Source organism: Phocoena sinus, chromosome 13 (genome assembly GCF_008692025.1).
Source record: "Phocoena sinus isolate mPhoSin1 chromosome 13, mPhoSin1.pri, whole genome shotgun sequence".
NCBI classification, from domain to species: domain Eukaryota; kingdom Metazoa; phylum Chordata; class Mammalia; order Artiodactyla; family Phocoenidae; genus Phocoena; species Phocoena sinus.
Window position 1 is genome coordinate 21,840,664 of NC_045775.1, and position 25,828 is coordinate 21,866,491.

The window sequence follows — 25,828 nt, forward strand, 5'->3', positions numbered from 1 at the left end:
TGTGAAGCTGTTTTGCTCGTATTTTATTTGTAACCTGTACCTTATTGCCTGGTATTTAGAGGGAAATTTGTGTTTGTGTAATGAATGGACCATGTTCATTCTTTGGATATGGTAATGAAGAGGTTTGGTGAGGAAGTGACAGAACTCTGAAATATTCTCAATTTTACAAGTTTTTTGAGTAACACTATTATGTAACTATAAAGAGAGATAATTGAAATATTTTAAGTTATATCAAGCAAATCTGTGGCCGAAATCAAATGGTTTCCTAACACTGGTTTCAAATTTGAAATTATCTTTTGTTGAAAATTTCTATTTTTCATACTAACAATTTATTTTAATCAGGGACTGTTTGGTTATAAGAAACCCATTGGAACAAACGTAAATAAAGAGTTTGTTTGTCTTTATAAGGAATTAAGTGAACTCCATGGTGCCCAAGGGCAGGAAGTATAGCCAGGCCTGATACGGACTGGAAGGATGGCAGACACAATAGTAGCTGGTCGGCATCTGTGTTCTTGTATGTCTTTGTCTTTCTCCTGAAACATATTTTCTTGTCACCATATTCACTTTATTCTTTCCCCCCATATTTCTGTTTCTCCTCATGTAGAGCAGAAATGGCTTCCTGAGCCCCCTAGGACATGGTGACTAAGTTCAAGGCCACAAGAGACAGTCTGTGGTCTTCGAGTGAGAGGGTCTGTTTGGCATCTTGGGCTGGGTGTCCACTTGGGATCCAGTCATATAGCCAAGAGCTCTGGTTCATGTACTATCATGGTTACTAGAGGCCATTTTAACACAAAGTGAGCATGGGCTGGGCAGGTACCTAGAGAGGTATCTATTACAGTGTTTCAGGAGTTCTTTCTAAAGAGATTCCACGTGAAACTAGAGGCATTTTCCCTTTGTCTTTAGCAATAGAAGCAGTGCCATTGTTTATCATCTGAGAGGAATGATGAATATTTCAAAGCCATTTGTGACAGAGTCAAGAAGTCATGCCAAAAAATTATCTCCAAAGGTTTTGAAGTTGAAAGACTTTCCCAGAGGAAAAGCCTTTTTTTCAGAGGAAAAAGTGAAAAAAAAACAAAGATTATGATTTGAATAATATGTTATGTCTCCTTGTCTTCAGAGGAGGAGTATAAAATCGAAGCATTTCCAAGGCTTCGATACTATGTCACTAAATTTAAATGTGTATTTTTTGGAGAATGATTACAACAAAAGGAAACCAATCTCAGAACTGCTATTTAAATGGAATGTATCATTTAATGAAACAGTGGTCAAATATACACAAAGATTTTTATAGACAAATTGTAAATAGTGTTCCAGAACTTCTGCTTTACTGAATCTTGAAATTCGACTTCATTTTTATCCTATCTCAAGTGGTTTGGCTGCTCTGTGTGTGTGTTTGTGTGTGTGTGTGTGTGTGTATGCATTGACACAGTGCTTCTTGCATCTCAAGTCTATTATATATTACTTTGTCTTAGCCAATCAGCATAGTAAACTCAGAAAGCTCTTTTTCCTCTGCTCTTTGTCCTTTTCACTTATGTAGCGGTGTGTAGAGACACTCAAGGGCTTTGCCTGATGGCTGTCAAACATAAACTAAACCGCAAACTGCTGGCACCAGAAGGTCCCAGTGGTGTTTTGGAGAAGTTTGTTGCATCAGCTGAAGGAGATATTAAGGTTCTATTGATTTAATCTTATCTGTAAGAACTTTGCACTTTGCTTGCTTTGTTCTTATACCTTATATTCTGAACTTTGGTGTAGGTTCAAAGGTTGGCTGCTGTGGCTGTAGCTGTTGGCAGTTTTGTTGGGATGACAGTGTTATTTTATGAAAAATTTCTTGTATTGTTTAAAATAAATAATCTATTTGGAAAATGTTAACCGAGTAATCTTTCTGCTTTAACCTTTTCGCCCTTCCCTTCAGTATTTTAGCAACCGAATCTCACAGCCTAGCATTCGAGGCTGTCACAGGCTGCCCTTCCAGCCTCTCCTTGGCCCCCCTCGGTGGAGCTCAGCTGACGACAGTCCAAGTCAAAAGCTTATATACGCTGTACTGGTTGAAGTAGATTTTTTTTAATAGTAGCTTTTATTAAGATATATTTTACATACCATACAATTCGGTCTTTTTTAAAAAAATTTATTAATTTTTGGCTGCGTTGGGTCTTCGTTGCTGCGCGCGGGCTTTCTCTGCTTGAGGCAAGTGGGGGCTACTCTTCGTTGCGGTGCATGGGCTTCTCATTGCGGTGGCTTCTCTTGTTGCGGAGCATGGGCTCTAGGCACGTGGGCTTCAGTAGTTGTGGCTCACAGGCTCAGCAAAGTAGCTTCTATGTAAAGAAAACAACCTAGAAGCCAATAATCACATTCAAAGTTACTATTAAATTGTTTACAAAATATAGATGATTACCTCATTAAAGGTTCTCTCTGATCTCGCATCAGCCTCGTTGTAATTTCACAGGCTCTTCAAAAAAGACCTTCTGTTTCCATAGGACCCATTCCATTAACCATATTATGAGTCAGGCGAAATGGAACAATTTCTGGGACCTCAAAGGTTTCTCCTTTAAAACAATGAATTTCATTAAAAAGTAAAAATTTTGGAATTTTAGAATCTTTGTGCAAAAAATTTAGAGCTTTTAGCAAAGAGCAAATATATCCTCAAAATATTTGTATTTGCAACTTACGTTAGAGGCCTACATCCTGAAGGAGCCATATGACTCTACCTTTGCTTTTGAGGAGCTGAAACACAGCTCCTTAGATAAGATCTAGAGAATGGATGGATTCATCTTTCACTGAATTACTAAAGTGAATAGAATTATAGAGCAATATTTATGCATTCAATATTTAGCCTTATATTAACTCACTTAATGTCCTTCTTCAATAGTATAAAGTACAAACAAAAATACTCTCATAATTTTCTTCTTTTCTTTAAGACTTTCACTTTAAAACAGGAGGGGAAAAGAAATAGCCAAGTGTTAGATGCTCACAATCCCTGAGACAGGAAATGTAACATGTAATATAATGAAGTTCAGTTCATTTATTTTCTGCCATTCTCTAACACCTGCCTTTCCTAGGGCTTTTTCATCCCTCCAATCAGTTTCCCTAAATTCCTCTCTTGTATGAATCCCCTGTACCAGTGGTTTATCTTTGCTTTGTTTTCCATTGGGTCTGTGACCTTTCTTGGTTTCCTGTGACAGCAGATGGCAACCCATGGAGAATGAGGGTGAAGGAAAAAGTGGGTTTAATTATTAGTCTGCCTTTCAGGATCATAACATTGGAAAATTGGAGGAGGGCCTCAAGGAGAGTCCGACAACCTTATTTTATTCCCAGACCCCAGTCTGGACCTACAGAATCTGAATTACCTGTGATGTTTCCTAGGTATCTGCATGAAAAAAAAATTCTTAGGTGCTGCTGCCATGTTTGGAAACAATCATATTAAACTACTCTGTCTCTCTCTCTTTAAAAAAAAGCCTAGGGCTTCCCTGGTAGCGCAGTGGTTGAGAGTCCGCCTGCCAATGCAGGGGACATGGGTTCGTGCCCTGGTCCAGGAAGATCCCACATGCCGTGGAGCGGCTGGGCCCATGAGCCATGGCCACTGAGCTTGTGCGTCCGGAGCCTGTGCTCCGCAACGGGAGAGGCCACAACAGTGAGAGGCCCGCATACCGCAAAAAAAAAAAAAAAAAAAAAAAGCCTATATACAAGTGATTTGCTTGTTGTACTTCTCAAATATCCTGTCTTTCTACTTTTAATTTATTTATTCATTTATTTATTTATTGGCTGTATTGGGTCTTCGTTTCTGTGCACAGGCTTTCTCTAGTTGTGGCGAGTGGGAGCTACTCTTCGTTGTGGTGCGCGAGCTTCTCGTTGCAGTGGCTTCTCTTGTTGCAGAGCATGGGCTCTAGGCACGTGGGCTTCAGGAGTTGTGGCTTGTGGGCTTCAGTAGTTGTGGCACTCAGGCTCAGTAGTTGTGGCTCGCAGGCTGTAGAGTGCCGGCTCAGTAGTTGTGGTGCATGGGCTTAGTTGCTCTGCGGCATGTGGGATCTTCCCGGACCAGGGCTTGAACCCATGTCCCCTGCATTGGCAGGCAGATTCTTAACCACTGCGCCACCAGCGAAGCCCCCCTCTTTCTACTTCTGTTCGCACTGTTTAGTCTTCAGTAGGACGGACCAAGGCAATAGTAAAATGGCCGACTGTTCTGTGACGTATTTGGTTCTTCATTGGCACCTGCCAACCTGCTGCTCTGATGGCTGTGCTCTTTGTGAGGCTCCTTGGCTGGGACTCCAGATCACCTGCGAGGAGAGGAGGATTGAACCAATTTTACTAGGACTTGTAACAGTTGGGCTAAGTAAAAATTTGGACACAGAAGTCCAGGGATTTAGTTTGGCATCATGCCAAGAGGCATTATAATTTTTCTTGGTAGTATATTTCATTTTACTTTATTTTTATCTTTTCAAAAGATTCATTTACTTAAAGATTATTATTATCTAGCGTTCAAGGTATTTTTAGAGGCTAATTAGGGAGGCAGGTCACCTTTGATTTAGTGAATGTTTTAAAAAATGATCATTGAAAGTCAAGTAAGAAGTGCTAATTTTGTGGATTAGACATTAACTCTCCCTTAGATTTTGAGGATTCCTTTGTCCTGGTATTTCAGAATGTTTCTTCTGGGAATTCATGGAATGTTGGAAGAATTTTTAATAATAGCAGCTAACATTATTAAAAATTTGTAAAGTCAGAAGTCAGCTTAGTTATAGGCTAACTATATATGTATAAAATCTGGCTTTGATGCTGATTATAGTTTATTAAAAGATGACTGATAAAATTGCTATGACTAACTTATTGAGCATATATTTTATAGACAGGCTTATTTATATACATGTTCTCATTTAATCACACAGTAACTTTGAGATAGAAATTTATATCCCACTTTTTTATATTAACTTTATGGAAGTATAATTTACATAAAATAAAATGTACCGGGGGCTTCCCTGGTGGTGCAGTGGTTGAGAGTCCGCCTGCCGATGCGGGGGACTCAGGTTTGTGCCCCGGTCCAGGAGGATCCCACATGCTGCAGAGCAGCTGGGCCCGTGCGCCATGGCCGCTGAGCCTGCGCGTCCGGAGCCTGTGCTCCACAACGGGAGAGGCCACAACAGTGAGAGGCCCGCGTACTGCAAAGAAAAAAAAAAGTACCCATTTTAATGAACAATTCCATACATTTTGGCAGCTATAAATAGCTATTTAACTACACCACAGTCAAGACGTAGAACATTTTCATCGTCCAAAGGTATAGAACATTTTCTTTCCTCCACAAGTCAGTTCCTTCCACCACCATCCCCAACCCTTGATCCTTATCTTCTCTCTGAAATTGTAAACGGTTTTGCCTGTTTTAGAATTTCGTATAAATGGAATCATATACTATGTAGTTTTGGGTATATGGCTTCTTTCATTCAGCTTAATGTTTTTGAGATTCATCTATACTATTCCATATATCAATGCTTTGTTTCTTTTATTGCCAACAGTAGAACACTGTATGGATATACCACAGTTAAAACAAAAATTCATTCATCTGTTGAAGGGCATCTGAGTTATTTCCAGGTTTTGGCTTGTATGAATAAAGCTGCTGTTAAATTTTTGTACATGTGTTTTTGTGGAGATATGTTCTCATTTTCTTGGGTAAATACCTAGGAATGGTACTGCTGTGTTGTAAGCTAAGTGTATGTTAATGATTAAACTGCTTTCCAAAGTGGTTGTACTATTTTACATTCCTACTAGCAATTTATGGGCTCTCTAGTTATTCCATATTCTTACCAACATTTGATATTGTTGGTCTTTTAAATTACATTTATTCTAGTGGATGTGTAGTGTATCTCATTGTAGTTTGTTTTTTTTTTTTTTTGGTACGCAGTCCTCTCACTGTTGTGGCCTCTCCCGTTGCGGAGCACAGGCTCCGGACGTGCAGGCTCAGCGGCCATGGCTCACGGGCCCAGCCGCTCCGTGGCATGTGGGATCTTCCCAGACCGGGGCACGAACCCGTGTCCCCTGCATCGGCAGGTGGACTCTCAACCGCTGCGCCACCAGGGAAGCCCCTCATTGTAGTTTTGATTTGCATTCTCATGTGCTTATTGGCTATTCATATATCTTTTGTTAAGTGTTCAACTGTTTTTGCTCAATGTTTTGATTGGATTGTTGGTTTTTTTGTTGAGTTATAAGTGTTCTTTATATAGTCTGAAAAGAAGTTGTCAGTTTGTCAATATTTTCTCATAGTCTATGGCTTCTTTTTTCATTTTCTTAATGGTGTCTTTCCAATAGCACAACTTTTTAACTTTGATGAAGTCAAATTTAACATTTTTTCTTTGTTGTTTATGCTTTTGGCTTCTTGTTTAAGAAATCTTTGCCTACCTGAAGGTCTTAAAGATTTTCTCCTAGAAGTTTTATATTTTTTACCTTTAGCATTTTGGTCTATGATCCAATTTGAGTTAACTTTGACCGTATGCATGTTAATCAACCATTTAAGTGTGGGCCCATTTCTGGACTTTACATTGTATTCCACTGATATATCTATCCTTATGTGAGTATAACCCTGCCTTGATTATTATAGCTTTGTAGTAAATCTTTAAGTCAGGTACTATAAGTCCTACTACTTCTACTATTTCTATTTCCATAGAAATTTTAGAATTAGCTTGTTAATGTCTGCAAAAATCCTGCTGAGATTGCATTGAATCTGGAGGTCAATTTGCATATAATTAAGATCTTAATAACGTTGAGTCTTCCAATGGATGAAAATGATAACCTCTCCATTTATTTAGGTCTTCTTTAAGTATTTTGTAGTTTTTAGTGAACAGGTCTTGTACAAATTTTGTTAAATCTACCTCTGAATATTTCATATTTTTGATGCTAATTTATAGTATGTCTATTTTCAACTTTCTTTTTCTAACTCTTTGTTGCTAATATATTGAAAATATAATCCCCCCATATTTCTTTTTCTTGCCTTAGGGCACTGACTAGAGTCTCCTACATGTTGTTGGATTCAAGTGATGAGAGCAGACATTCTTGCCTTGTCCAGATTTTAGGGGAAAATATACAGTCTTTCACCATTAAGTATAATATTGGCGGTATATTTTTCACAGACACCCTTTATCAGTTTGAGGACGTTCCCTTCTATTCCTATTTAATTGAGAGTTTTTTGTTTTGTGTTAAAATCAGGAATGGATGTTGTATTTTGGCAAATACTTTCTTCATCTATTGAGATGATCATGTGGTTTTTAAAAAATTTTATTAGTATGGTGGATTGACTTTTGAATGTTCAACTTACCTTGCATTTCTGATGTAAACTCCAGTTGGTCATGATGTATTAGCCTTTTTATATGTTGTTGGATTCAATTTGCTAAATAAAATAGTTTAGAATTTTGCATTTATGTCCATGGATGATATTGGTTTGTAGTTTTCTTCTATGCTTGTTACTGGTTTTAGCATCATGGCAAAACTGACTTCAGCACAGAACGAATTGTGAAATGAGAACCATTTTCCTCAGTTTTGGGGAATAGTTTGTGAAGAATTCATATTATTTCTTCCTTAAATGTTTGGTGGAATTCTCCAGTGAAACCACTTTAAAGTACAGATTAAATTTCCTTAATAGATATAGAACTTAAGTCATCTACTTCTTCTCAAGTGTCAGTAGCTTGTATCCTTAAAGGGATTTGTCCGTTTCATCCAAGTTGCTGAATTTATTGGCATAATGTTTTTCATAATGTTCTTGTTTTTTTTTTTTTTAATATATAAAATCTATAATGTTGTCACATCTGTTTTTCCTGATATTGGTAATTTGTTTCTTCTTTTTTCTTTTTACCAGTCTGGCTAATCTTTTAATTTTATCTTTTCAAAGAACCATCTTTTGACTTTATCCATCTTCTCTGTTGTATTTCTGTTTTCTATCTTATTGATTTCTATTCTGATCTTTGATATTTCTTTCTTCTCTTACTTTGGGTTTTCTTGTTCTTCTTCTTCTAGTTTATTAAGTGGAAGCTGAGGTCATTGATTTGAGATCTTTCTTTTATGATATTGGTGTTTAATGCTATAAATTCCTATCTAAGTACTGCTTTAGCTCTATCCCTCAAATCTGGATATGTTATATTTTCATTTTAGTTCATCATATTTCTTATTTCCCTTTTGATTTCTTTTTTGACCCATGGGTTATTTAGAAACATCATTTAGTTTCCAGAATTTTCTAGATTTTTCAGATATCTTTCTTTTAGTGATTTTGAATTTAGTCCCATTATGGTCAAAGAACATACTTTGTATGATTTACATCTTTTAAAATTTATTGTGACTTGTTTTATGGGTTCTGGTATGGACTGTCTTAGTAAATGTATAGCATCTTGTGAGAGTACAAAGTTGGTGTCAGTACATTTCTGTTAATTAACTTTGTATCTTAGGATGATTCCCTTTTTTTGCAAGATTATGGTACTGGCAATAGTGACTTCATATCAGAAAAGAGGGACTAATAGTTTTTCAAAATAGGTAAAGCAGAGACTTTAAAATTCTGGTCTGACCTAAGAATTAAAGGTTTTTAGGAAACGAGGTTCTGAATGGAAGTGTATGGAGGGCCCAGATGTGCTTCTGTTTCTTTTGAACTAGTCCTTTTTCTTTATTATTTTGGCCCTTAAGGACATTGAGCTGCTCTCACCTCCAGGATATTTCAACAGAAGTTAGCATAAGACCTTTTGGGACATTTGATGGGCATTCCAGATGGCACAGGCACTCCCGATTACTTCTGGTTGCACGGCAGGCTTTATGTGACATTTTCTGATTGCTGATCTCCATTGATTTTCACTGGATCATTAGTCTGCTTTAGGGGAAATAATTGAGATTGCATATTTCCATTCTCCCAAAGGATATGAACCATGTCTAAATTTCCTAGTATGTGGCATCATTCATATTAACTTGTGTATGTTGATTCTTAATAAATCAATCTCTCTTTATATTTATTTGTGTGGCAGAGATGGCTCTTCTGTTTCTATCAAAATAAAAAATGAGACTTCTATTTGATATAAGCAGCCTAACTGTTCATAAAACAGTTCTTTTAATACTTTTCCCAGGCTGCTGTCAAACCTCCAATTTATTGAAATACTTCTTCACATTTCCAGAGTTAGGCGAGAGATCTTTTGATTCTTCTGCTGGTTCTATATCAGCATATAAAAAACAAAACCAGAAGTGGCTTTACCTTTCCCATTTCCCTTTTGATGCCATTCACGTTAATACCATTAGTAACAATACCACCAAAAAACAAATCAATCAATAAATAAGATTCTTGTTTTTCTTCTGCCTTTGGCTACAGGGCTTGGTTGGAAAAGGAAGAGAACAAAGTGTTTTAGTAGGATCGTGTCTTTAGTGGTGGGGAGTTAGAGCCATTAAAAAAAAATAAGCAAGTTAAAAATTGTGGCAAAATAGGAAGGTGGATGCGAAGGGATTTAGGAACTTCCAAGGAGGTCTATAGACTTCAGATGAAGTCCACATACATCTAACTTGTGGGGGAGGTGAAGGCACAAAGGAAGAGAGAGAGTTAACTTGAGGAGAAAGAGAAATAAGTTAAAAAAAAAGTTTTCATGCCGTCTGAATAAAATTTATATTTCCCCCCCTCCTTGGGCCTTAGAAATTAGACTCTTTTCCTATTATTGTCGCTCTGTATGGGAAACCCTGTTTAATCGTGGTGCCGTAAACCTAAATTGATGTGGTTGCATTCAGCGTATAGAAAAGTTCCAACTCCATCTCTAGTTAGTTCTTCCTTTGTACTTATGCCTAAACCTCTCCATCTGGAGAAGTGCCAATTTGCCACTAAATTTAAATAAATAAGAACATTTCTCATCAATAGGGGTGGCAAATTTAGCCCCTCTTCAGAGCACTGAGCAATTTATGACCATATGTTAAATACCATAAAACAGCTTTAAAGACTTGGTCCCTGGCCATTGCCAGATTGCACCGTAGGAGTAGGCAGCACTGTGAGGGGCTGGGAATGTTTCCTCCGGCCCTTGGAGGCCTCAGCAACTCCCTGGTGTCACAGCCAAAGAGGCCTGTTTTCAAACATTCCCTTTATAAAGGTGAAATACTAAAAGATTCCATTTTGGCATTTGGGTGCAAAGAAGGCAAGGCTTCTTTTTGATTTTTAAGGGTCAAAATTAGTATGGAAAGTGTTGTGTGGGAGAGTGAGTAACTTGGCAGCAGTGAGTCCAGAAGGCAGGTCTAGGAATAGGTAATAGATGTCCTACTCGTTCTTTTTCCTGGAGCGTGAACTGGACTTCTAGAAGGCACGAGCAAACCAAATGTCACATGTTTCTCAACCGTTTTCATTCCGCCAACTTTTATGGAATTAATACTAATGTTAAAAACAATTTTTAAAATTTTGTCCAATAGGGCTGCCAGTCCTAAGGATTTCTTTTCTTCCAGGAGGATGACTCATTATTTGGTGAACTCCAAATATTAGTTTTTCTGCTTAGCATCATCACAGTCTGTGAATCATTTATGGCATTCAGTGGGCTTGTGGCTGAGGAAATGAAGGTGTGTGCCAGCAAACATGTGATTTTTGGTCACGTAAGTGCTGTAGGACCTTAAATGGACTTCTAACATGTGAGGAAACCACTGGTTCAGGCAGGGGGCAGTGTTATTAAATAGAAATAGGCACCAAGAAGCTTTGTACAAGATGTTTCTGACTGTTCTCTCTGAAGGATACCTCTTCCTACAAAGGAAAATGATGAAATTTGGCTGTCAAAGGTCCAGAATTCCTAGCCTTCTTAAATGTGTAAGTGCCAGCCCGAGGGCTGATTTCCTGTCAGTTCCTGTGTGGTCTCTACTGCATCCTCCTTGCAACAGATCAGTATTTTAGGTCATCTATCATAACTGCTATCCTGTAAATTCTTGGAAATTTGATCTCAGTTTGCAGAAGGCAGCTGGCATACTTCTCTAGGAAGTGCAGCTGGAGAGCTCCTGTCTCCCTCTTCCTCAGGCCAGGAAGTACCCTATTATTAGTCATCGTTGCTTTCTTCCTTTGAAAGAACAAAAATCTTCAAACTTTGGCAACTTCTGAAAGTGCTGGGTAGCAGTTTGAAATTACCCTTTCCATTTTGTTGGTCTAGGGCAAAAACTTGAGTGATCTTTGACATCATTTGTAAATCTTGTCTGTTTTTTGCCTAACACATGTATATGCATTAGTGGAAGTTTTCCCCCCATTGCAAATGAGTCATGCTTAAGTCTTCAGAGTCACATGGGGTGCTTCGTTTTATTTCGGGCTTTGATTTTCAAGGATATTTTAATGACTTAGGCCATGTTGTTGCCCAGTTATTTCTTCTCTGTTTGTCTTCCTCTTAACAGTGGGAATTTTCAGTTCCTGTTACCAGCATCCATTAAGACTGTTCACGTTGGATATGACTTCAGTATTTGCATTGGATTTTCACTCTTTGGAAAGCAGAGATAATTTAAAGCACATGTCTTCACTACTTAATGTGAAGATAAATGTCATCTTGGTTCTAATTTGTCATGCCATAGTGGGTGAACTATGTTGTGGGACTTAGAAAAGAGCAATTTTCTTACTTTCTTATGACTTGGAGGTCACATTGTGACAACTTAATTTTATTCATGTAGAATAGGAGTTACCTTTAGCCCGGTTCATCTGAGAGAAGAACCTGTTTATAAAGAGAATACAGACCCATGCATGAGTTATTTTAAGTGGCATCCTTAACAGTCTGTCCTGGCACACATCATTTCTACTTCTGACTCTTCTTTTCGTATTTATGAAAACCCCATCTTCTGTAAGGTTCAACATCGTTAGCGTAGCTCTCTGTTTCTTTTGTGTTCTGGTTCTTAAGATGAGAGGAAAGGAAAGAGAAATTGTGCTGCTTTACAGAAAAAGTGAACTTTCTGAAGGTGGATTTTATGTCAGATTTATGGACATCAGGCAGTTCATCATAGAAACAGACTGAATCCTGATAATGCACTAAGGAGAGCATGAAGGAAGAAATTTGGATTCCAAGACATGGGAGAATTTGTTATCCGGATTATTTATATCCAATCAAATCTGTGGTTCCTGAAATAGCATATTGCTAAACTCTAGGGGCAGAATCCCTGGGATCTCTAAGGTCCATATGCCCCACATAGTAGCTGATCAGGAAATGCTTATTTATTAAATGAGTGAGACCAGAGCACTAAAAGATTATATCTTATGTGGAAAGTCTCAATTGGAAGGATACTAATTTTCAGTGGGACTTTCAGTGGGACAAGGGTGTATCTAAAGGTTTGAGAAAGGGCATCATGGTTTTTGCACTGAAGACAGGGAAAGAGAGCTCTGCAAGTTTATGTAAATCTACCCGGTTGATATGCATATTTAGAAAGAACCAGGGAAAAGACTCACAAAAGTAGTTTTGCCAACACTTGGCTACAATAGGACTAAATGACTTTACTTTGTAAAGAACAACTCTTAATTGATGAATCTCTTATTTTAAAATGATGAGTATAATACATTGGGAAGAAAAGAGTAAGTTGAATTTATCCTGAGAGTAGCAGCACTTTTGATTGTCTTCAGGATGGGTCCAATAAGCAGATCATGAAATGATTAGTTAGACATGAAATGCGTTGCTTGACAGTATGCCTAAAGACTGTCATGACTGAAGAATAAGTGCTACCTCATGTTGAAATCAGACAATTTGGTCATCCTAATGTAGAGCAAATTGCAAAATGTTTTCTTCTCCAGTTAATTTTTTTTTATTGTTCTTATCTTCCTGTTTCTTCTTTTCTGTTTTTCGCAGTGTAATTTCATTACTCTTGGGTAAGATAAGTTCCAGGCAATCACCCTCAAACATCAGATTGTTTACTTGCTTTCTCAGGGTTGGCCATCTCCTATAGAAAGGAAAGAATTCGCGAATCTCAAAGCACTTTCTCCCATCCACTCATCCAGTCATTACTCAGCACCTCCTCAGTCCGAATTCTGAAGCCCAGTATTTGAGGGCCTCCCTTGTTTGGCACTATCATAACCTTGCCAGCACTCTCTCTTCTCTTTACCCCCTTCTTTACTCTAAACCAGACAACTTGGATAATCTGTCCCTAGCCTTCATTTTCGACTCTATCTGCCCTCTCCCTTCTGAACATCTTGTTCTTACCAGTGTAGTCTGCTCATCATCCCCTGGGCACATAATTTGCTTTCTACCCCCCAACCTTTCCTAATTCTCTTACCCTTGCCTACAATTACCTTCTCAAATTTCTTTGTTTATCTAAGCCTACTATGGACAGCACTAAGAGTAGACATTTTAAGAGAGAATTGATTAGACTGAGCATGATTTTAAACTGAAACAAAGTAGTGAAGTAGGAGACTGTGGCAGACTGTCCAAAGATGGTCACAATATTTCCTGCCCTGCATGCTCTTCTGTACTGAGTGTGACCTTGCCATTCCTCCTTCAAGAGTTGGAGGATAATTTTCCTCCCCTTGAATCTGAGTGGGCTTGTGATTATTTTGACCAATAGAGTATGATGCAAGTAATGCTGCTTGACCTCTGAGGCTGGGTCATCAAAGGCAATTCAGCGTTTGTCTTATTAGCAGGAACACTGGGTTTGGAGCTTTGAGCCAACGCATGAGAAGTCAGACTGTTTTGAGGTTGTCATGCTGTCAGGTAGCCAAAGCCACACGAAGAGTTCACGTGTAGGCACTGCAGTTGGCAGTTCTTGCCTTGGGGTTATTCCAGCCCAGGCACCAAACATGTGAGTGGAACCATATTGGACCCTTCAAACTAGTCTGTCCACCAGCTGAATTCCACTGAGTGATCTCAGGCAATGCTGTGAAGAGCAAAAGAATCACCCACCTGCATTCTACCCGGATTTCTAACCCACAGAATCTGTGACCATAATAAAATGGTTGTTATTTTAAGCCTCTGAGTTTTGGGGTAGTTTGTTCAGTAGCATTAGTAATTAGAATACAGACCCTGAAGAATAGCTGTGGAACAAGAGCCTGTAGGAGGATGGCAGAGGTGGGATCAAGTGCAGAGACCAGAGGTGAAGTCTCCAGAGGGAGGAGGAAAAGACAAAAGGATTAGGAAAGAAATGGGTAAATTTTGAGGAGGAGGGGTGGGGAATTCACACTGATGATCTATTACATTAATTATGTATGTGTGTGTATATATATGTATATATATATATATATATATATATTTGAATATATATTATTTATTTTCACATTTGGATGAGGTTGGAGTTGAAGTCTCCTTCCAGGAGGTGGAAGGTCTGGAGAGGGCTTGGCTGCCTGGTGGAGAGCATTCAAGACAGTGCAGATAACTGACCATCAGGTCCTTGCCTGTGACACATACTCTTGTGAGGAAAGAGAGAGGCTTGGCGTTTAGTCATTACGGTGTGCCTTTTTTTTTTTTTTTTTTTTTTATTTTTTTTTTTTTTTTTTTTTTTTTTTTTTTTTGCGGTCCGTGGGCCTCTCACTGTTGTGGCCTCTCCCGTTGCGGAGCACAGGCTCCGGACCCACAGGCTCAGTGGCCGTGGCTCACGGGCCCAGCCGCTCCGCGGCATGTGGGATCTTCCCGGACTGGGGCACGAACCCGTGTCCCCTGCATCAGCAGGCGGACTCTCAACCACTGCGCCACCAGGGAAGCCCGGTGTGCCTTTCTTGAGTGAGCTTTGTGCGCAGTGAATACTGTCAGTGTGAAGTACTGGGAACCCTTGGAAGAAGTACAGGGGACTCTCTCCAGGGGAGTGCCTTGGACCACCAGGACTCTGTGTGAGTTCTGAACCCCAACATGTCTCTTGAGGATTTCGAATAACCCAAAGATGCTTGTGGTTTTGGGGAATGGAAGGGATCCTACCTTTGGAGTGGGGCGTTGATTTTAAGTAGCAGCTTTCTTGAGAGAAGAGGGGAACAAATCTACAGTTTTAGTTATGGAGCCTAAGAGGGCTTTTGTCCACGTTGAAGACTCAGTGCATGTTGTGATTGAGTGGTGGAATTGCTTCTATAAAATAATTGTTTTCTGTAGCCATCCAGCAATCTGGCCACCAGCCACACGCAAGTCAGTTTGTTTCTGTGAAGGATTACAAGCTCCATGTCTAAGTGTACTCTTAAGAGTCTGGGAATCCTGTAGTTTTAGATAGTTTTCCATTCAGTAAAATATTTAATTTGTTGAAATCTTTTAATTAATGTTGTAAGAAGAGAGATGCTGTAGCCTCATTGAAATACTATTGCTGGATAAAAGAGCGCTACTTTCATGACAGGGTAACCATGATGTATCAACCCTTTACTTCACGTATTGTGGTCAAGATAGAATTTGCCCCTGTGTTATAAGGAATTCTACTATATTTCACTTGGTCTCTGTTACATGCTTTTAGATTATACCATTTCTTAATGGTTTTTTTTTTTCCCCCCACTCTGTTGGAATGACCTTGGCACTTCTGAGATGTTGTGACTTGTTTTGCTTATTTCTCCACCCTTTCCCTAAAAACTGTGATACATGTAGATAACTTGCTCTTACAGACCCTGCTTGATTTGTTTCTTTCTGACTTGTGTAATTTTCTTGGCTGGAGCTTGACCGTCTCTGTCCTTTGTTATCATCAACTTAAATTATCAAACAGAAAAACTGTCATCGTGATACCATTGCTTTTAAAAAACTGTTCATTTTATGTTGCTTTCTTTTTCTTTTTTTTTTGAATGTTGGCTAGAGCTTTAACTGTTTTTACTTTGGTAGTGGTTTTATTTTTAAAAATTTTATCATTCCTTGTTTCTGTAAAGCATTTTCTTTTATCTACTTTTGAAGAATTTTAATCTATTCATCCTTATTTTTCAGCATCCTAAATTTTCATTCATTTCAGTAGATGTCCCCCCACTTTAGCTTCTGTGGATTACGGGACTTGCTTTTGTTCATTGTTAGACTTGTTTGACTCTGTCGTGTGTGAACTCAAAGGATCTTTCATACTATTTTTTTTTTTTTTTAATCTTTCTTGGTTCAGCTGCTGGGCATTTCAGAGTTATTTGACAGTAGGAAGTATTATTCAGTTTTTTTTTTTTTCATGAATTCCACAGGCTAGTGCTTGGTTTTCACAAAGTTTCTGAAAGTTTCTGAGTGGGCTTTTGCACAGTCTTCCAAGCCTTGCTTTGTGGGAGCTGAAGGCAAAGGCCCAGGCTGAGATTGTTCTTTCTGTGCTCATTTGATTCTGCCGCTGGTGTGCTGGTTTGTGCCAGTGGATGCAGTCAGCAAAAGACACATTGCTAAACAATGAACTCAGAATTGAAAGAAAGATTGGTGTGGTTTTTTTTTTTTTTTTTTTACCCCATCTAGCGTTCTGTGGTTATTTCTCCTGATTTTTTGGCAAGTGTTGCTCGTCTGTGTCAAGCTGTGACCACAGCAGCTTTAAATTTTTGCTTTGTATAATTCAGCTAGGAATTAGAAAGAAGCATTTGCAATCATATAGCATTCCATATTTTCCAAAGTATTTTTACTTAAATGATCTCACTGTAATTGCCCAACAACTTTCAAGAGGGCCAGTTGCCCTGTTTTACATACAAGGGAGGACTCACAAAGTCCAAGTGACTAGGTCACATAACTGGCAAGTCAGGGAGCCAAATCCAAGACTTCTGAGTACAAGCCCGATGCTTTTCCCACTGTAACATGCTGGGAAAGAATTGTTGTCTTTATTACCATACACTCACAATTGGCTTCTTAGTAGAAGCAGATAAGAGCAAATCAACGAGGTGAGAAAGTTATGCAGGGAATAAGAACAAGCAGTGGCATTGCTGAAAAGGAAGTAAACACAACATCAAATGTTAACGCTTCACTCATACATCAGCTGGGAAAGGTGGTGGTCAGTCTGATTAGTACCTGACTGGGAAACGAACTGACATGACAAACTTCCACTTTTGTGTGGATCTCTCTTGGACACTTGAAGAGTAACAACTCATGGTTGGTTATTTTTGTTTTGTTTCTGAGGGCAAAAATCACAAGCAGAAGTTGCTGAAAATAGGTTGAGAAGTTAATCAGGTTTATGAGAGATAAAGGCTTAGTTTCAGCTTTTGAGATGTAGAGAATTGTCTGAAATGCTGATTTTACTGTGTGTGTCTTTAAGCCTGTGATCTTCAGTTATCTTATAGACCCTAACTTAGCAACAAAGCTTTATGATTCAGATCTGTTATCTGGCCTAATACATCTTTCATTGTCTTAATTGTGTCTTTGTGATATAGTAAAATCTGTTGTTTAATTTGCAGTCAGATCACAAATTAGACAACAGTTTCTAGCAACTTTCTAAAATCACTTGGATGGTTTTGCTTTAATGTGGGAAAGATGAGGGAAGAAAACTTAAAGGTCAAGATAACTTAAAGGTTAAGATAATAAGGTGGACCAGATATGTAGAGCTAAACTTTTTGGGCATTTTTGAGTTGAAAAAATTGGCTTTTCATTTAAAAATGTACTTAACATTTATTTAGAAATGAAATCATGACAAGATTTAGACCTTAGCATAAGCTTTAAATATCAAATACTCAGTTTTATTTTATGAAACAAAAGGAATCTGAAAGAAATTAGACATGATCAAAAGCAAATTTAATGAAAATAGAATATTCTGCCTTCAACCTATTAGTCTTGCTACAATTCCTCTTAAGAGACATGGATTTGTTAGAATTTATGTCATCCTGATAATTAACTGAAGTGAAAGAATTTTATTTTTAGAGCTACAGACTCTTTGATGTCATCTAATCCACTACTGATTGTAGCAATTTCTTTAGTAGTGTCCTTGGTAAGTGGATATATAGCTACTATCATTAATAGGAATCTTATTATTCATGAGACAGCATTGCAGTGCTCTTCAAAAAATATTTTTGTCCCGGAGACAAAACAGCTTTATTTTGTCATCTGCATGACAGTTTTATGGTACTGAAAGGAGCACTCAGTGGAATTCCTGTTTGAATTAATTAGCCAAGCCAATATTCCTTTTATAGTGGTACTCTTTTTGAAAAAATGGGATTACTGGAATTATTAGAATTACCAAGTAATTATCGGGGTTGAGAAATTGTGGATAATGGTAGCAGACTACAATGAAGAAAAAACATGGTCCTAATATTTAAAGAAAAGGAAGGAGAGATATATTCTTAAAGTGACAGTTTAATTTTTATATTGATGTTGGGTAAGCTTCAAGAGCTGGTTACTAAACAAATGGTTTGAGAGCGTTTAAAACATGTTATATCTTTAGTAGCCAACATAGGTTTACTTAGAAGCACGTTATGCCAAACTAACCTTATTTCTTTTTTGATGGTAGATCAGCTGACATAGCAAATCATTTCAGCAGAAAGCTTTTCTTGTTGCTGGTTTTAAAAAAAATATTTATTTATTTATTTGGTTGCGCCGGGTCTTCGTTGCGGCAGGTGGGCTCCCTAGTTGCAGCACATGGGCTCCTTAGTTGTGGCATGAGAACTCTTAGTTGCAGCATGCATGTGGGATCTAGTTCCCTGATCAGGGATCAAAGCCGGGTCCCCTGCACTGGGAGCGCGGAGTCTTAAGCACTGCGCCACCAGGGGAGTCCCTCAGCAGAAAGTTTGACCACTTTCCTGTGATGTCTTTCTGGATACATATGCTATTAAATCAAAGAATGGTTAAGTAGATTCACAATAAATTGTACAATCATTGGAAGGTCTCTGAATGAAGTACTCTAAGATTGTATTTTCGACTGTGTTTTGTTCAAGATATTTGTGAGTGATATGGACATATTTGCTCAGCTTGTGGAGAACACAGGTTTAAAGAGACTGATACAATGATGCGTGACAGACAGATCCCAGTAGGCTGGTATGTTGGTTCAAAAACAACAGGATGAAATTTAACTGTGTAAAGTCCCTTATTTAGATTTCAGAAATTAGCTGTGTAGGTAGAGGAAATCAGTTACACGAAAAACAATCTGGGATATATAGTATGAACCAATAACGTGATGTGACTACTGAAAAAGCGAACGCAATCTTTTGCTGTATTAACAGAATCATTGGGTCCCCGGCTTGGAATGAGTTTCTTCTGCTGTGTCTGTGACATAGTGGACTATACATGAGTATGGTATTGACAGTTGGGCACCACAGTGTAGGAGAAACATTATCAAACTAGTGTGTGCTAGTTTTTAAAGATAAAAAGGACTGGAAGTGGAGGCTGAGAGAGGTTAAGTAAATTGTCCAAGATGGTATCATTAGTTAATGGCGGATCCCATTCTCTACTCTTAGTTCAGGGTTTTTTCTACTCATCACAGTCTGTTCTCCCAGAAAGTATTAAAAGTAATACTACCAGGGACAGGTTATTAGGAAGAGGATTTGGGCTCTGCAAAAGAGCTTTTAGTGATTGGTGTTGTCCACTAATATACGGAGTTCTTTGTTACTGGAAGAATTAAAATAGATTCCATATAACTTGTTTATTAGAGACATTGTGTATTTTAAGGGATAATTGTGAGCTGTCAGAAACTGAGCTGGTTATCATACGTGGAGGGCGATCAACTGTATTCCTTTTTACATCTCTTGTCCTGGTTAATTATTAATAACGCCCTCTTTCCCACTCTGGGGTGTCCCAGTTTGGATGATAAATTGTATGATTGCCTTCATTATAAGGTCCCTTCCAACTCTGTGTCTGCTGAATGAAGATTATTTCAACATAAGTTATATTGTTTGTCATCAGAGATCAACTCTGGTGTCAGTATGTGGAAGCTTTGAGAAAGTCACTTAACTTTTTTTTTTGGAAAATTTCAAATGCAAAAGTAGGGAGAGTGGTATAATGAATTCCTAGGTACCTATCACCTAGCTTCACAATTATCAGTTCAGGGTCCATCATGTTTGATGTGTCCTCTGTCAACTTTTTCCCGGATTATTTTGAAGTAAATCCAGAGTGTCATATCACATCATCTGTAAATATTTCAGTATGTATTGCTACGAGATAATGACTCTTTTTTAAAACATAACTTTACTATCATTGTAACACTTTAAAAAGTTGATACTAATCCTAAAATCTTTCATTACCAGGTAGTATTCAAATTTCCCTGGGTCAGTGTATACGTACACACACGCACACACGTAAACAAAATGTGCGTGTGTGTTACACACATATGTAAACAGAATGTGTGTGTGTGTTTTACAGTTTGTTTGGATACTGAGAGTGTATATATTGCAATAGACTGATGTATTATTTACAGTTGTCTTATCCCTGGTCCCTCCTTCTTTCTCCTGTTTTTCCTTTTCCTCTTCATGTTGTTTTTCTTTCCTATTCTCTTTCCTCCTCCTTCAGTCTTTTTTCTCTCTTCTTTTTTTTTTTTTTTCATTTTCAATTTATTTGTTAAGAAACTGGGGCATTTGTCCTATAGAGTTTTTTTTTTTTTTTTTTTTCCTGTACGCGGGCCTCTCACTGTTGTGGCCTCTCCCGTTGCGGAGCATAGGCTCCGGACGCGCAGGCTCAGCGGCCATGGCTCACGGGCCTAGCCGCTCCGCGGCATGTGGGGTCTTCCTGGACTGGGGCACGAACCTGTGTCCCCTGCATTGGCAGGCGGACCCTCAACCACTGCGCCACCAGGGAAGCCCTGTCCTATAGAGTTTTCCCCCGTCTGAATTTTGATGATTTCAGCCATGTCATTTGCTCCTGTGTTTCCTGTATGAATCAGTTTTCAAAATAATGAGTAGTTTCCTTCACATCTTCCAAAGATAACTTGATTTTTTTTTTTTAGTGTATCATGATTAACTCAGGGTTAATTGGTTATTGATGTGTTTTAGCCCATTACACTTATTATTGTTGTTGACGCTTGAAGTGAACCAGCTTTGGCCAGTGAGAGCCTGTTTGTGATGTTCCTGAGTCTTGTCAGTATGACCCCAAAAGCCTTTGATGGCTTTCTTGCTTTCTGGCGTGACCAGATATTCCAGGCTCATATTGTATTTTTCTCACTCCAGGCCTCAGGCCAGCGTTTTCACTCTTCCTCTCCCTCCAGGGAACAACTGCGGGAAGCAATTTCTTGTAAGAAATTGTTGCACTTTGCAAAGTTGTGTGTCTGTCTCTAGTGAGTTGCTGAGCCAGATTCTCTCAGGTCTCAAGTTACCCCTTGGTTTGATTAAGTTGGTAGATCAGGCAGCTTTAATAGTTTGAACCATTCTCCTCTCTTTGAAGTAACTTGGTTTGTTTGTTCAGTCTTTATTCCTTTCTTTGCCTTTTGAGTACAGGCATGCTGCATTCCTTTTCTGCTTGTGAAATAGAAGTGGAAGGACCAGAGCCTTGTCTCATGACGCTGAACTTTAGTGGCTCAGACCAAGTGCTGAGCAAAACTGTCAGAGGTGTGATTTTGGAAACTCCCACCTAGTCATGGTTAGATATTAAACATTTCATTTCTCCAGGAGGAATGTACATTTCTTCTCTGAACAGCCAAATTTTCTGCCTTAAGTTTGGATACTTAGAACAGCAGAGCCTGAGACAAGGATTTGGGTACATATAGTTTATTTGGAAGGTGATCTCTGGAAACACAGTGAGGGAGTGGGGAAGAGAGACAAGGGAGAGGGAAAGGCCAAAAAAGGGTGCATAAATGAGTGGGTTATTGTTGTGGGTAGAGGGAGTTAAAGCCTACTTCCAGCCTCCCAACTGTGTAGAACTCCTCCATATTGTCCCAAGGAAGGGCAAAGAAGTTCTTTAGACATCCATTCTCATCCTTTGGTCTTAGTGTCATTCACTTTCAGGCCTTGTAGCCTTTTTGTCTGTTTGTCACCCCCCCCCCCCCCCACCCCACCAAGCTCTCTTTTAGGCCAGAGAATGCCCTCAGGCAGACAGGTGAAATTACTTGAGCTGGGTGGCCACTGGTTTATAGTGTATGTGGGGAGTAGCAGGATAAGGAGGGGAGGTAGGGAAATGGGGAGTGGGGTTGGGGGTGGAGAAGTTGTTTTGCTCCCCAGAGACCATTTGGCCATATCTGGAGATACTTTTGGTTGTCACAGCTGAGGGAGGAGGAGAGTGTTCCTGGCTGGCATCTAGTGGGTAGAGGCCAGGGATACTGCTAAACATCCTACTCATAGAGTGGCCCCCTACAACAAAGAATTATCCAGGCCCAAATGTCAGTGGGACTGAGGTTGAGAAGCTTTGGTGTACAGGAATCCAGAGCTTCAGTGAGTGCTGAGGTGGGTGGACCAGGGGGATATGGGTTGGGCAACGGCGGCATCTGCGACACTTCTCTAGATATGCTTTGGGTTTCCTACAACTCTGCTTTTGCTGACGATGTTCCCTTCATAACTCATTTCTAAATCCTTTTCATTCTTTAACTTTTTTGTATATGTTCTGTGTTGTTTCACTTTTTATGAAAGAATGTATTAATGTATTTTGTAAATTTTTTTTCTTTTAAAGTTGTTTTTGTTATCTAACACCCAGCTCAAGTGCCACTTCTTTGATGAAGCCATCTCTTATATTCCATACTAATGCCTCCATTTTCAGAATTTCCATGGCATGTTATTTTGTACATTTAATGTGACACTAATCAGTTTTAACCTTATACTGTTTTTTTCTTTCAAATTGTTATTTTTAAAAATAACATCTATCCTATAAAAATTTTGAAAGAAGTGTACGATGAACATCTGTAAACTCTTTATCTAATTTGTCAGTTGTTAACATTTTATCATATTTCTCTCTTTACTCACACACGTGTGCATACGTATGCACATATAGATTATATTTATATCTATATATCTAAATCTTTTTGCATACCCATTTTAAAGTAAGTTGCAAACATTTTGATACTTCACCTCTAGTACTTCAGTATATATCTCTCATTAAAAGGACATTTTTCTTCTATAGAATCTCAATGCCGTTATCACGCTCAAGAAATTTAACATTGATACAATAATATTATCTAATTTGTGGGTCATATTTATATTTCCAGTTGTCCATTAATGTCCTTTTAGCTTTTTTCCCCTGATCTGTGGTCCAGGGAAGGATCATCACTGTATTTACTGCTCATACCTCTTTTATTTTCTTTAATCTAGAATAGTTCTCTTACCATTTTTTTTTTTTTCCTTCACTCATGATATCTATGGTTCTGAAGACTCCAGGCCTGTTGTTTTGTAGAATGTCCCACCGTTTGGTTTGTCTGATTATCTCTTCATGCTTGCATTTAGCTTAAACATGTTTGACAAGCTTTCTAAACAGGTGCTGTTATATCGTTCTCAGTGCAGTCATCACAAGGTCCATGATGCCCGTTTGTTCCATTGTTGGTGTTGCCAAGTTTGACCACATGGTTAAATTAAGGTGGTATCTGCCAGATTTCTCCATTATAAAGATACCTTTTCTTCATATTGTAATTTATTAGTTATCTGTGGGTTGATATTTGAGACTATCCTGTTCCCCAACAAGTTTTTGTCCAATGGTTTTAGTATCCATTGGTTGATGTTATTCTGAATCAATAATTTATTAGTGTTTATAGTTATTTTCATAAATGTCTTACCTCTAAGATCATACCTCCTAGATTGCAAGCTTAATTGGAGTAGAATCTCTTAATTCTTATTCTGTTACTGACATGACGTAGAGTATTGTATATGCTCCATATTTTTTGAGGTATTGGGTGAATTAACAAGTAAAGGTTATCTCTCTAAAAATGAGAAAAAAAAGCCTTCTTTTATCCTGCCAGTTCAACCTAAATCTTTACAGTTACATACTCTTTTCTCTTAAGCTTCTTCAAGTATAGAATAATCAGTTACCTTTTTTGTGTGTGTGTGTATTGCTTCACATACAATACTATGATTTTTTCCATAGTATCCTCCAAATGACAGTGTCTCTTCTCTGTAAATGCAAAGTTACTTACTCTGTACATTTAAATCAACTTTTTTATCCATCTCACCATGATATTTAGTTCACAGAAAATGAAATGTAAGTACATAGTAGTGTAGAGGCTGCATACCTAAATTAATTAATTAACATCAGTTTCACTATGTCATGACAGTCATTATTACTGATTTGTTTAAAAATTATATTTGATACCTAACTACTTTTTAAAACCACAAAAAACAATCATAGAAAGGTTGAGGAAGCTTACTTTCTTTTTATGGTTTCAGATGCATTTTAGTCATTAAAAAAAAGTTGGTAACAAATTGTATTAATGAAACATTTTGTGAATATGCATCAGAAAATTATTAAGATTAAAATTGTCTACAATAGAATATTTATTACTCAATAAAGTAATGCTAATTCATAGCATTTGACTTAAGTTATTGTTATTTTATGTGCTGAAATAAGGATACAAAAATTCAAGGTTAAAGGTTCATTTAAAGCATAGCATCTGAAGATGGGACATTATACCCCTTTCCTAATTAGCCTAAGTTTCTAAGAATCAGCAACATAGCAAATTCCCTTTGACATACCTAAGAATTATGTAGCTTAATTTCCTGGCAACTGTCTCTTTTTATAAACCACTGAAACAACTGACATGTTTTATCTGGAGAAAAGAAGCCTAAAAGAAGAAGTCATTTGCAGATGATTTAGGTACTGCCATGTAGGATAATGCTTAGGGTAGGACTTCCATGAGTAGGTAAAAGTGATCTGTAGGCATATATATTTTTCCTGTACAAGATAGTGCTTTATCCATCGACTGATGACTGCCCAGCAACAGAATCTGCTGCCCATGAAATAGCACATTTTACCTGGAAGTGGTCATGGAAGGTTGGGTGACCTTCTTACTTTCCCTTCATTCCCTTTGTTCTCTTCTTTCCTTTTATTTGTTCCTCTAGCTCTGTGCTGCCCAGCGTGGTCACTGCTAGCGACAAGTGGCAATGGAGTATTTAAAATATGGGTAATCTGAATTTGAGATGTGCTGTAAATATGGCACAACAGATTCTGAAATCTTAGCACTAAAAATAATGTAAAATATCTCATTAATTACCTTTATATTCATTGTGTGTTGAAATGATACTGTTTTGTATCTATTGGCTAAATAAATAATTAAGATTAATTAATTTTAGTTAATTGTTTTGTTTATGATTATTTATTAAATATTTATTGATTACAATTAATTGTCAGTTCCAGATAAGAAGGAATATTCTCCACCCTATCTCTCTCAGTGGTTACAATTAAAAACCCTAGAATACCTAAAGAATATAAACAGCAACTACCTGAGGACTCAGAAAAATAAATAATAGCAGACATACTAAGAGGAGAGATCAAAGCTCAAAGAACGGCCCATATAGAGGTTAAAGGTTAGTTTCCTGTCCCCACCCCCGCCCCGCCGCCAATTTTTCCTTTCCCATCTCCTGGTTTAGACCCTAGAGTACCCTGGATCCTAGAACTATGCAATGGACGTGGACAGAAGAAGCTGCAAGGAAAACCCTTTCTCTCGGGTTAGAAGATCAAAAGGGTGGGGTCGGGGGGCTTTAAGATGGAGCTTTTTAAACTCTCCTGGCCTTAACTCAGGTAAGCTCCAGTGGTGAAACTGGACTCCTGCAGCAGCCTCTCTAACTCTTTTCTTTTGCTGCTTCAACTTTAGGGGGACACAGTGATGGGAAACACACGAGAACTTGGGAAGGCTAAAACTCCTGCTTTCTAGCCGGAACACCAGGAAAAGTCACCCCTGGGAGTCAGAGAGTATAGAGGGAAATCATGGTGAGGAAGGAGCTGGAGAAAAGCATCCTTTAATTTGTGTATGGAATTGCAGGCTTATTTTCGAGCTGCACATGTATGGAACTGGACAGAATCAATATAGCAAAGGCTTTGAGAATTAAACTGTGGTGTAGACTCTTGCCCAGGTCCCTGACTGGTCTCTGGGTAGCATACCCTTGGGGAAAACTAGGATAGCATTAAAAGGCTTTGAAAACTCTACTGCCATTTGAACCAAGTCCATAGAACATAGTTTAGCACTT

General features: G+C 38.3%; 1 protein-coding gene across 9 annotated transcripts in view; it reads left to right on the forward strand.

Annotated features, from left to right (window-relative positions):
• BABAM2 (BRISC and BRCA1 A complex member 2) overlaps positions 1-25,828 on the forward strand; it is a 451,346-nt gene that overhangs the window by 47,846 nt on the left and 377,672 nt on the right. The window contains exon 1 of one of the 9 annotated variants that reach the window (XM_032652851.1): positions 10,675-10,771. The exons of the other annotated variants lie outside the window; for them this stretch is intronic. Within the exon in view, the coding sequence (XP_032508742.1) occupies positions 10,768-10,771 (4 nt within the window). The 5' untranslated portion in view covers positions 10,675-10,767. Of the gene's footprint in view, positions 1-10,674; positions 10,772-25,828 lie in introns of those variants that run through there. 9 annotated transcript variants of the gene reach the window in all.